This window comes from Rattus norvegicus, chromosome 10, assembly GCF_036323735.1.
Source record: "Rattus norvegicus strain BN/NHsdMcwi chromosome 10, GRCr8, whole genome shotgun sequence".
NCBI lineage: Eukaryota > Metazoa > Chordata > Mammalia > Rodentia > Muridae > Rattus > Rattus norvegicus.
In genome coordinates this window covers 13,072,501-13,084,609 of record NC_086028.1, presented here as the reverse complement: position 1 = coordinate 13,084,609, position 12,109 = coordinate 13,072,501, and the positions used below count along the sequence as shown (strand labels likewise).

The window sequence follows — 12,109 nt, the reverse complement described above, 5'->3', positions numbered from 1 at the left end:
AGGGTGTAGAGCTCCTGCGTAGGTCTAAAGTGCTCCTTAGACACTGGGAGCACTGAGGTTGCAGCTTTTGGCTGGGCCTAGGTCTCGGGATTTTTTAGCTCTCAGGATTCTTTAGCTCTCAGCTGAAATGATCCACAGGAGATAGGTCTCCATAACCACACTGATTGAGCTAATTAAAGGTTTTAAGCCAAGGGTGGTGGTGCACACCTTTAATTCCAGCACTGGGGAGGCTGAGGCAGGTGGATCTCTGTGAGTTCATAGCCATCTTGGTCTACAAAGAGGGCTCCAGGACAGTCAGGGTTATACAGAGAAACTCTGTCTTGAAAAAAAAACTAAAAAATTAAAAATGAATAAGAGTTTTTGTTATGGTTTACCTAGGTGAAATATCAAGGCCTAGATGAAATGCCAAGGCCTAGGCACTGTAATTTGGCTGTCTGGGTTATTATATGTTGTATGACGTATCTGTGTTCAGGCTACATTTAGCCATGAATGACTCCATTTTATAAAGCAACAACTTTGATCCGGTTACTTCATTCTGAACACAAATCTTTCTTCTTCTTCTTCTTCTTCTTCTTCTTCTTCTTCTTCTTCTTCTTCTTCTTCTTCTTCTTCTTCTTCTTCTTCTTCTTTCTCCTCCTCCTCCTGCTCCTCCTCCTGCTCCTCCTCTTCCTCTTCTTCCTCTTCCTCCCCCTTCCCCTCCTCCTCCCCCTCCCCCTCTTCCTCCTCTTCTTCTCCTCCTCCCCTTTCCCCTCCTCTCCTTCCTTCTCCCTCCTCCTCCTGCTCCTCCTCCTGCTCCTCCTCTTCCTCTTCTTCCTCTTCCTCCCCCTTCCCCTCCTCCTCCCCCTCCCCCTCTTCCTCCTCTTCTTCTTCTCCTCCTCCCCTTTCCCCTCCTCTCCTTCCTTCTCCCTCCTCCTCCTGCTCCTCCTCCTGCTCCTCCTCCTCTTCCTCTTCTTCCTCTTCCTCCCCCTTCCCCTCCTCCTCCCCCTCCCCCTCTTCCTCCTCTTCTTCTCCTCCTCCCCTTCCCCCTCCTCCCCCTCCTCCTCCTCCTCCCCCTCCCTCTCCTCCTCCTCCTCCTCCTCCTCCTCCTCCTCCTCCTCCTCCTCCTCCTTCTTCTCCTTTTCTTCTTCGGGAAAACACCAAATGGCGGATGACGCCAGTGCAGCGGGAGGGCCCGGAGGACCCGCGGGCCCAGGATTAGGAGGCCATGGCAGCTTCCACGAAGGATTCGGCAGCGGCCGTAGAAGCGGTGGCCATGGTCGCCGGCCGCGGGGCTCGTGGAGGTAAAACTGAAGACAAGGAGGTAGGTGTGGGCCGCTGGAGGGGTGGGTTGCTCACCCTCCGCTGGGAGATGCAGCCCTTTGACTGATCTCTTCCTTCACTGGATCCCGGTCACCAAGCTGGGCCGCCTGGTTAAGGACATGAAGATCAAGTCCTTGGAGGAGATCTACCTGTTCTCCCTGCTCATTAAGGAGTCTGAGATTATTGACTTTTTCCTTGGTGCATCTCTAAAGGATGAGGTTCTAAAGATCATGTTGATGCAAATGCAGACTTGGGCTGGCCAGAGAACCATGTTCAAGGCTATTGGAGACTACGATGGCCACGTTGGTCTTGGTGTTAAGTGCTCCAAGGAGGTAGCCACTGCTATCCGAGGGGCCATCATCCTGGCCAAGCTTTCGATCGTCCCAGTGCGGAGAGGCTACTGGGGAAACAAGATTGGCAAGCCCCACACTGTGCCATGCAAGGTGACAGGCCGCTGTGGCTCTGTGCTGGTTCGTCTCATCCCTGCCCCCAGAGGCACTGGCATTGTCTCTGCTCCTGTGCCCAAGAAGCTACTGATGATGGCCGGTATAGATGACTGCTACACTTCAGCCAGGGGCTGTACTGCCACCCTGGGCAACTTTGCCAAGGCCACCTTTGACGCTATCTCCAAGACCTGCAGCTACCTGACCCCTGACCTCTGGAAAGAGACCGTGTTCACCAAGTCAGGAATTCGCTGACCATCTGTGAAAACCCACACCAGGGTCTCTGTTCAGAGGATCCAGGCTCCAACTGTGGCTACCACATAAGGATTTTTATACAAGAAAAATAAATGAATTAAGTCTGTTAATAAAAAAGAATGACTCTTTATCTTGTTTATACAAGAAAACAATGGCCGCCTGCCAGCACAAGGAGGACAACAGCATATTTCTGCCAATGACACTGTAGATGTATTCAATATCAACCTTTCCAGGTGGAACCCTTTTTTTTTTTTAGACTACAAAGAAGGAACACCCTAAGACTGAAATGTGGCAGACACTTCAGTGTCTAGACACTCCTAGTCACCCCACTCCGCCATCTGTTAGGAATTTTATCCGGGGAAATTGGCACAGCAAAGGAGCTCTGTCCCCAGACCAAGGCTTCAGTGCAGTTTCTGCCGCTTGCTTCAAAGTACCCTCAAATGGCTGGTCATCGGGACAGGCCACGGATGTCTGTCTGAACAACACGGGCCTGGGGCTCATTAGGATGTACGTGTCTGGCCTACTACAGGCTCCTGTTGGTTGATCTATCTGGATCATGGTCAAGGCCATCAGCTCTCTCTCTCTCTCTCTGACTTTACGACGGCCTTTCTGAACTCCGAAGCCTCTGTATGTGCACATGCACACATGCACTGAGAAATGTAGCGTCCGATCTCAGAGTCGATATTAATTAGTAAGATTAGAATAAAAAGAGCCAGTGACCGGTCTGTTGCTGTGGTCCTTCTGAGACACAGGTGGAGAAGGAAGGTCATCTGGGTGCTAACTACTGGCCTCCAAGGTCTGGCTGCCCCCAGCGATGAGGAAATCTTCACGCACACCAAGTGACGCTATGCAACCCTGCTGTTTAATGTAAGCAACCTTGCTGTTTAATGTAAGCCTATTGGTTGAATAAAGATACCTACAGCCTATAGCTGGGCAGAGGAGAGGTAGGCAGGGTTTTTGTTCCAGGCTTGGGGTCTGAGGCAGAGACGAGGAAAAGAGAGGAGAAGATGGAGAGAGAAGACACCATGAGATAAGGGACTGTGAGAACTGGCCATGAGGGCTGGCCAGTCGGAGTAAGAGTGGCCCAGGCAGAACATGGCAAGTCGTATATCTGGGTTATTGGCAGGGAAGGAGACATATTAGCACAGAGAGTTGATATCTGCCCAGCTCTAGTGCTTTCAAGGCTTATTATAAATATAAAAGTTTTGTGTCTTTTATCTGGGGACTGAATGATCAAAGGTGGGGTAGAAACCCCCGACATGATTAAATATTTACCACAACAGGTGGTTGTCAATAACCAGGTATCTAGGCAAATCAGGACTACTTGGAAAATTGTGGGCAAGAAAACCACTGTAGATTGTGAATTTATCGTTACTCAATAAATTCTGACATCGTGGAAAGGCAAACCAAATGTGTCCCTCTGTTTCTGAGGTTAATACACTCAGGACATTGGCCTTGTTTAGGGGGAAGAGAGGAAAATGGTACAAGTTGTTTTTTTAAGAAGCAAAACACCATATGTTTGATTTTACCAATGAAGACTCAGGAGCCAGATGTTGGGGTGAAAGCCTGCTAGCTCAGAGAGGCAGAGAAAGCACCCAGCTGACCTTCCTACTTCCCCGATGTCCCAGAAAGAAAAAGCCCCTGCTCCTTCTCCATGCTGTCTTAAATACCCTTTAACTCAAGACCCTCCTTTCTCTTTTCTGGGCTTTCTTATGTTCACTCCCTGTCCCTGGTTGCTGGCTTGGCCTTTGACTTATTCTTGACTTTATTTAGCTCTGGTTTACAGAAAGCTCTTGGGCTAAAGGTGTGGGCTAGGGCTAAGCCACACCACAACAAGAAACAGGTTTTCCCAGTTCACCATCTCTGTCTTCACCGTGCATCCAATGTTCTGCAACAGGTACATCTAAGTCAAACTCAGTCACTAGGGGAAGGCAGCCCAGGGGCCTGTACCAGCCTGTATCACACAAGACTCAGCTGGATTCTGGAATGCGGTATCAATTCTCCACTGTGGAAGTAAAGATAGAAGCTTATACAGAGCCTTGAATCCTGTCACTCTGTCACACCTAGGACAGAATCATATAGACCAACTGCCACGCCAGCTTTTTTTCTAACCACCTCCATGTTTATTTATTGAGTCAGGACAATGTGTTCGTGGCTCAGGGGCAGTCAGGAGGGTCCTGTGTGCAGAGGTCTCAGCCTTGGAGTGGAGAAACTGGTAGAGTGGTTTGGCATCTTCGCTGCTGTCAGTGCAAGATCCAGAGCTGTTCAACTCTGGGTCCAGGACTCCACTGGGCCTCCCTGAGTCAGTGTTCAGTGTCTTCACATGCTTAGACCGAGGCTTGCACCAGAGAGGAACTTGTGGAGTTCTTTGCTGCCACCACTGCCTCAGGCCAGAGACATTGGGAAGGCAGGGATACTGACCCTCTGGTTCTTGAGTCCCAAAGAGCAGTAAATAGCACATTGTAGCTGCTGTTCTGCTCTGGCTGGTGGTGAATCTGAAGTTCACATGGGGCTGGGGTGCTTGGGGTCAGATGACGATCACCGCAGGCAACGTGCATTGCCTGGGAAATGTGGAGGCCTTTCTGGACCCTCCTTTAGGAAGGAGTCTGCTTCACTAGCAGAGGTGAGTGGACAAAGCCCCGGGTCCTCCAGGCCAGGAGACCTGGGTGGCCCCTCAGGGTGCTGGAGCAGATGCCCAGCTCTCTTCCCCAATGAATTCCAGTCTACGCTGGGGAATGTTAGGGAAGTTGAAGGCTATGGCAGGGTGTGGTGGGTCACCTATAATTGTAGCTGGGGGTGGCAGTGCCCGCCTATAATTCCAGCTCTTGGGAAGCAGAGGCAGGAAAGAAAGCAGGAAAAGAGCCCAACAACCCAATTATGTCCTTGTCTTGGATGTTTTGAATCACGTGACTGGGGCCCTTTCGCTCTACTTAAAAATTGTGGGTGGGTGAGAGCGAGCTCTCTAGGTCTCAGCTTTTGTATCATCTGAGATATATAATGTAGTAAGAATATTTTAATAATCTCTCTGTGGGGTTCCTTCCTGCCTTAGTGAGGGTCTGAGTTCCCTCTGCCACGAGGGCATGTGCTGGGCTGTTCAGAATCACCAAGACACCGCCCCTGGGGTGGGAAAGTACAGTCTGAGATGTTGGAAAGCCAGAGCTGGGTTCAGAGTCCCTAGGCCTGTGACCAGGCCCTGCCCATGGGGTTCTCTGACTCTTGGACATCCGGACACCACTGGGAGTTGTGGAAGAGCTGACAGTGGAGTTGAGGCCTGAGAGCTGGGGACAGCATCTAGCCCCGGGGTTGGGGGGACAGGAGAGCTCTGGTTTGTCCCAGCGGTGATTGTCCCTAGCTTGGCAGAGGCAGACTTGGTGGTGGTTGTGGCTGGGAGCGCAGAGAGGCCTTCTACGGGAGAATTAAGCTGTGGCTCTGTAGTCTTTCGAAAGCCTTCTCGATGGCTCCCCACAGCGGAACTTGATGAAAGAGACAGCCCATATTTTTAAACGGTTTATTGGTTGTTCATGGTGGAAAATGGATGGAGAACCTACCACACCTACTTCTCAGGGTAGACATGAGGGTAAATACTTTTTGCAGGGAGGAATGTCTGGGATGGGCTAAGCCCTCCTGGTCTTTAGGTACCTCATTAGCATGGAGAACTCTTCTTTGGGCCAACATGATCATAGAATATGCTTCTTTTATGTGAGAAGCATGGCACGTGTTCCAAGTCAGGAGTCTGGCAGGGAGCAGGAAGCTGTCTCAGGTGTGTGCCCACCAAGTCTCCGGGTCTCGACATGCTCTACCTTACCAAACTTCCTGGCATGGTTTTACATCCCACACCTTAGACAATTTATGTTCCCGGATGAAACACACACACACACACACACACTCACACACACACACACTCGCACACACACACTCACACACACACTCTCACTCACACATACTCACACACACTCTCTCACACACACACTCTCTCTCACACACACACTCACACACACACTCTCACTCACACACACTCACACACACTCTCTCTCACACACACACACTCGAACACACACACTCACACACACATTCTCACTCACACACACTCACACACACTCTCTCACACACACACACTCGCACACACACACTCACTCACACTCACACGCATACGCACACACACACTCACACACACTCTCACTCACACACACACACTCACACACACTCTCTCACTCACACACACTCACACACACACACTTGCACACACACTCACCCCCACACACTCACCCCCACACACTCACCCACACACTCACACACACACACTCGCACACACACACACACTCAGACACACACTCACACACACACACTCACACTCTCTCACACACACACACACACACACACACACACACACACACACACACACACACACACACGGCCCTTATATTTTAACGTGCCTTAAGCAGCACAGTAGCTGCGCAGCTGCCCACCCTCCATGCTGCTAGGATCCACCTCCCACCTGTAACTCCGTTACTACTTATTCCTCTGTTCATCTTGGCTTCTCTTGACTCAGTTGAGCTGCCCACTTGAGAGATGTCTTGCATTAGGTTTGATGTTGGAATACCAGGGGAAGCAGCATAGGACAGTATCTTTCAGGAGTTTGAGCTCCACTTAGCTAAAGAAGGGGGCCCGATATGCAAATAGAGGTGTTTGTTTCCACCAATCACAGCGGTCCCTCTGTAGCACCAATAACAAACGTCAAGGCTTGTGTTTTGGACCAATCACAGCCATCTCTCAGACTGTCGGGAATGCATCTTCTCTGGCCCAGGTGGGCATGATTGCAAGGTCATGAAGAATTCACCTAGGCTTGAGGTACCAGAAAGTATGGCACGTATTCTTTGGAACAGCTTCGCACTCAGGCGAATCAGCTGCAGTCAGCAGCTAGTTTTCTCAGAGCTTCTGTGGAGTGTTCCTGATGGCTGTGGGTGCTGTAATGACAGGGCCACAAGAGCCTGAGCAGCAAGGCAGAGTCTAACAGATGCTAGCTAATTCAGGAGTCACATTGCCCCACCTCACTGTCTCTGCTTACACTGAGAACAGGAAGAACCATCGTCTACAATTGGATACCACTGTGGCTCCCTCCCCCACTTGCTTTGCGTACCCAGCCTATAAAAATGTACAATCTTCCTTCAGGTTTAGATAGAGAATTGGCTGCTTCCCTGGGTCTTTAGAAAATAAAGCTTTCATTTTTAAGCTTCTATCTCTAAAGTGAGTTTTCTCTGATTCCACCCTGAACCCTGAACACTGAGGTCTACAGATACAGTTCCAGGACAGTCAGGGATACACAGAGAAACCCCGTCTTGAAAAACCAAACCAAACCAAGCAAACAAGCAATCAGCCAAACAAACAAACAAAAATTTGTCTACAAAACCCAAACACTAATAGCGATTTTAACAGTGCTCTAAGATTAAGGGAATGCTCATTTTTCTAATGATACTTCTATCCCATAAACCATTACATCTTTTGCGACAAAATTCCAAAACATGTTACTGTGTACTAATTAGTTTCCTACAGCTGCTGTTACAAATTACTAGAAGCTGGGTGGCTTAACAGAGTAGAAAGGTATTCTTGCTACTCTGTAGCCAGCAGTCTTTCCTTGAGGTATTTGCAAGCCCTGCTTCCTCTCAAGGTTCCAAGGAGGACCCTTCCTTGTGTCTCCCAGACTCTGGTAGCTGCCTGCAATCTGTATTACTCTTTTTTTTTTTTTTTTGACCATTTTTTTTTATTAACTTGAGTATTTCTTATTTACATTTCGAGTGTTATTCCCTTTCCCGTGTATTACTCTTTAGTTACAAACACATGCCTTTGTCATCCCAGCAGTCCCTTCCCACTGTGTTCCTGTCTATTTCAGTCACCGGATTAGAGCTTATTCAACTTCACTATGACTCCATTCAACTTTACTGATCATATCTGCAAAGACTCCTGTTCTCTGAGGTCCTAGGTAGACATGGATTTTTGTTATTTGTTTGTTTTGAAACAAAGTCTCGCTGTGTAGCCCTGGCTCTCTAACTCACAACCATATTCCTTTGCCTCTTGAATGCTGGGTAAAGCCATACACCACCATACCCAACCTATACATGTGTTTTTGGGGAAAATTATTTAACTTAGTCCAGATGTTGTTTTGTTGCTGTGTGTTCGGGCCTAGGTAACAGTTGCTTGTTTAAGCCTTCTGTTTTGAACTGTTACTATTTTGTTTCTGTTATTACCAGGAAACTTTCTCATGCTTAAGTTGACTATACATTCTGTTATGTTCTGTGCCCTCGGACACCAATCACAATAAAAGTCGGTAGAACTGTTTTTTATAGTTACCCAGAATAAGCTTGGATGCATACCAACTGTCTAACAACACTTTGTGCTCCTGCGTATGAACTTTTATGGTATTTGCCACTATAAATTGCCCCTGGGATGAACCCCAACATAAGAGAGACACCTGTATCAATATAAGAAACTATTTGGAATAAGACTTCTATTTTGAATAGTGGTCAAGTAAAGTTTAAGTTCCCAAGACCTTCCTGGGAACTGACTTCCTACTTGGCAGAAAGAGACATGTATGTGAATAACTGACATCCTGGTTGACAAGTTAAGACATGAATGTTAGACAAGTCCCATCCTGGTAGACAAGTTAGGACATGAATATTAAACAAGGCAAGTCCCCTGCCACAGTTGAGCATCCCAGGACGAGTGTACAACAAGCTCATATGTTCCTAAGGAAGTCCTCTATCCCTAAATCCTGATTGGTGAAATAACATGGTGAAACAAACAGATGTTTGTGGATTTTAGGCTTAAAAATTGTGTAGGATCTTAACTCAGGGTCATGGTTTGGTCCCCAAATCTGGACTGTAGCCCTGGTTGACTGGTTCTGGGACATATGCTCAATAAACTACCCTGTCTGATTTTGAGTGTGGTTTATGAGGCAACTCCTAGACCCCAACAGTTTGATTTTTAGTTTGAGACAGTCTCCTGTGTTCGGTCTAGGCCTTGGACTCACTAGGTAGCTGAGTGTGGGTGTTGCTGCTCTTGTAGATTGTCAGCCAATTCAATCCACGAGGGCAGTGGGAGCAAAGCCAATGAACTGGGGGTTTGGAAGCCCGATGAATACATACGCGAATGACCAGACTGGGACCAGCTCTCAGGAAGCAGATCATCTTTACTTACTGTGATTCAAGGCTTATAAAGTTTTACGGGACTGAGGGCAGGAACATTAAGGATGGACAAAGGTCATTGGCTGGCGCTTAGGATATCTGAAATGTCTCATTAGCATGGGGAAGCATTTCAGGACTCTCAGGTGCTGGCTGAACAGGTTTTATCAGGAGGAAGGAAATTGATCTCATAATTTAATTGAGGCTACGTGACATCCCTCAGGCAGAGCCATTTGTGTAGACTGTGAATTCCCCAGACGAAGTCAAGGAAGGTGAAGCCCTGCTAATGAAGGGAGTCTCCCATATTGCACTGAGCCCAGAGGCTATCCAGTCATGGTGGACTTCGACCTTAATTACCAGAGTTTTCCCACATCTGAGGATAAGTTCGTTCATATTCTCTCTCTTTCTCTCTCTCTCTCTCTCTCTCTCTCTCTCTCTCTCTCCCTCCCTTCCTTTCTTTCTCTTTTCTTTTTTCCTTCCTTTCTTTTTCTTTTGAGTCTCACTGTAGCCTAGGCTGGCCTGGAACTGATTATGTCACCCATATTGATCTCAAACTTGTGTTTATCTTTCTGACTCCCAAGTGCTGGGATTCGGAATGTGAAACACCTTGTCCAGCACACCTAGAAATCTTAAAGCATCATGAAGATCCACCCATGCTTAGTTGGCAAACCACAGGGCCAGTCCACCATCATCTTCTAACATGGGAACTAGATCCTTTCTGCCAGAAGGTAGGAACACAATAAATTCGGTCAGAGGGGACTCACAGGGTCACACTTGCTCTCAAAACGGCTACTTCCTGAGTCTGGTCCTCAAGAGAGGAACCTGCCTGTCTGTATGCTCCTGCGTGACAGACACCCTGGCTTCACAAGCTCAAGTACTAAGTGCCCGTCTCATCACTTTGTTTGATGGTAAAATCGAGACAGATAAATAAGCTATAATTACCTATGGGATACTGAGCAGCTGTTTGGTACTGTTAAAGCCCTGTTTTGTTTTGTTTTATTTCATTTTGTTTTGTTTTTTAAAATCACAATTAGTGAACGACTTTTTAAATGCCGTTTTTTGATGTTCATTTTTCTATGAATAAGCAAAAGCATTGATGGCTGGGGCAATTTGATTTTTTTTTTTTCCTCAGAGCTGGGGACCAAACTCAGGGCTTTTTGCGCTTGCTAGGCAAGCGCTCTACCACTGAGCTAAATCCCCAACGCAATTTGAATTCTTAATTGGCAGTTCTCAGACTCTCCTTGCTGCCCTGGCTTCCTTGAGAGAAAGGACTGTGTCAGTCAGATTGCCAGCCAAGCTGCCCCCACACCAGCACTGCTTGTCTGTAACTTGCTGACAAAGCCTTAGGAAAACTCCTCGGTACTCATTACAGGCTGATTGTTTTGGTTCCCAAGGGCATGGCTTCCTCCAGGACTGTTTCTGTTTCTACCAGTCTTTTTGCACAAGCCTGGGTGAACTCTTGGTGATTCTGCAAACATTTTCATCCAAGACAGAAAGGGAGGAAGCACATCTCTTGTAATCTAGCAGAGGGATCACTGGGATTAGTGCTAAAGAGAAAAATGTTGTGATTGGTGTAAAGGCAAACCTTCATTTGCATGTGAGGAGTGCTGTGTTTGGTATAAACCACCTTTCCTGGCCACGTGATCGGGTGTTCCAGCTCTCTTGGATCATCCTGTGGAGAAATTTTCTCCTGTGCTGTGTATTCTGATGTGGATTCTTGTCTTGCTTACCTTACAAGTGCAGGCTAAGCTGCAACCATGCAGCGACTGCATAGCAGCGATAGGAGCTTCCTGATTGGTGGGTACTGGTGGGCGCTCCCGGGACTGGTCTGACCCTACACACTGCCACCAGACCCAGAGGGCTATAAAAGCTGCCAAACACCGATCCTTGATTTCCCCCTTGCCTTCCCACAATTAATATTTGTAACAAAAAGGAGCTAGTCAGAGGCGCTCGTGAGATCTTCACCCCTCTCTAGGGCCAATTAATGGTTGCTGGATTGGGGAGGTCATGCCTCACGCTCATGCAAACAGTCCTACTAAATAAAACTCAGTAGGTTACAAACCAAAACCAAACCGAAGAAGCATGTGAGCAAACCAACAGACACGGAAATAGGAGGGAGGCCTTTTGGGAATAAGTGGGGACCAGCTGGAGTGGGTGGAAAACGGAGGGGTGAAATGACCAACACACATTATATAAATGTATGAAATTGTCGAAGAATAAATTTTAAAGGGACCCGCCCCCGCCCCCCGCTAGATAGCAGGTGGGTGACGAAATTGTGGCCTCCTACTGGGTTTGGTCCCGAGGATTCTAGTAAGCCTAGAGGAGACTCATCCTTTAAGAACCATTGCAGGGAGACACGCCTTGTCCCCCTTATTTTCACTTACACTCCTCGACGTGGACTTCACTGATGCGATCGCTTGACAGTGAAGCTTGTACCTTTCAGAGCAGACGCCCCTGGGTGCCTATTCAGAGTAAACCTCCAGATTTCTGGCCACAGTGAGTCAAACACTGGTCTCTTAGCGGCCGCCCAGCTCGCGCCTCGGTGGATCCATGCTTTCATGTACTTTCCCAGCCCTCGCGGCCGATTCGGCGCTCTCTTTGTTTCTCACTGGGAATTTTCTCTACCATGATTTCACCAAAAAGAGAGCAGGACAATAATGGCTCTGTAACTCATTGGTCATCACCTTGCTATGCAGCCCGGCTAGCTCAGTCGGTAGAGCATGAGACTCTTAATCTCAGGGTCGTGGGTTCGAGCCCCACGTTGGGCGTAGCTATTTTGCTATCGGAGATCTCATAAAGAAAGGAGAAACCTTTAACTGATAGAATTAAAAAAAAAATGTTGGAAGCAAAAGTATTGGGAAACTGGACCCCCTCCAGGGCTCGTCCGGGATTTGAACCCGGGACCTCTCGCACCCGAAGCGAGAATCATACCCCTAG

The 12,109-nt window shown here is 48.0% G+C and overlaps 1 protein-coding gene and 2 non-coding genes across 3 annotated transcripts in view; 2 read left to right on the top strand and 1 right to left on the bottom strand.

Moving 5' to 3' along the window:
- The first annotated feature begins 1,189 nt into the window (after window positions 1-1,189).
- Rps2-ps17 (ribosomal protein S2, pseudogene 17) lies at window positions 1,190-3,403 on the top strand. The gene is made up of 2 exons (XM_063270081.1): window positions 1,190-1,300; window positions 1,398-3,403. The coding sequence occupies exons 1-2, from the start codon at window positions 1,205-1,207 to the stop codon at window positions 1,995-1,997; spliced, it is 696 nt and encodes a 231-aa protein (XP_063126151.1). The 5' UTR covers window positions 1,190-1,204; the 3' UTR covers window positions 1,998-3,403.
- Window positions 3,404-11,867: 8,464 nt separating this feature from the next.
- Trnak-cuu14 (transfer RNA lysine (anticodon CUU) 14) lies at window positions 11,868-11,940 on the top strand. The gene has a single exon. It is a non-coding gene; the product is annotated as a tRNA-Lys (tRNA).
- Window positions 11,941-12,048: 108 nt separating this feature from the next.
- Window positions 12,049-12,109, bottom strand: part of Trnap-cgg1 (transfer RNA proline (anticodon CGG) 1) — a 72-nt gene continuing 11 nt past the window's right edge. Inside the window, exon 1 of the tRNA in view lies at window positions 12,049-12,109. This exon is cut by the window's right edge and continues 11 nt beyond it. This is a non-coding gene — a tRNA (tRNA-Pro).

What these genes read in the sequence shown, in the direction of transcription:
- Rps2-ps17 (XM_063270081.1), top strand. Translation starts at nt 1,205, where the DNA reads ATGGCAGCTTCCACGAAGGATTCGGCAGCGGCCGTAGAAGCGGTGGCC. An exon ending in GTAAAACTGAAGACAAGGAG is followed by an intron (nt 1,301 to 1,397) that starts GTAGGTGTGGGC and finishes CCGGTCACCAAG; the next exon opens with CTGGGCCGCCTGGTTAAGGA.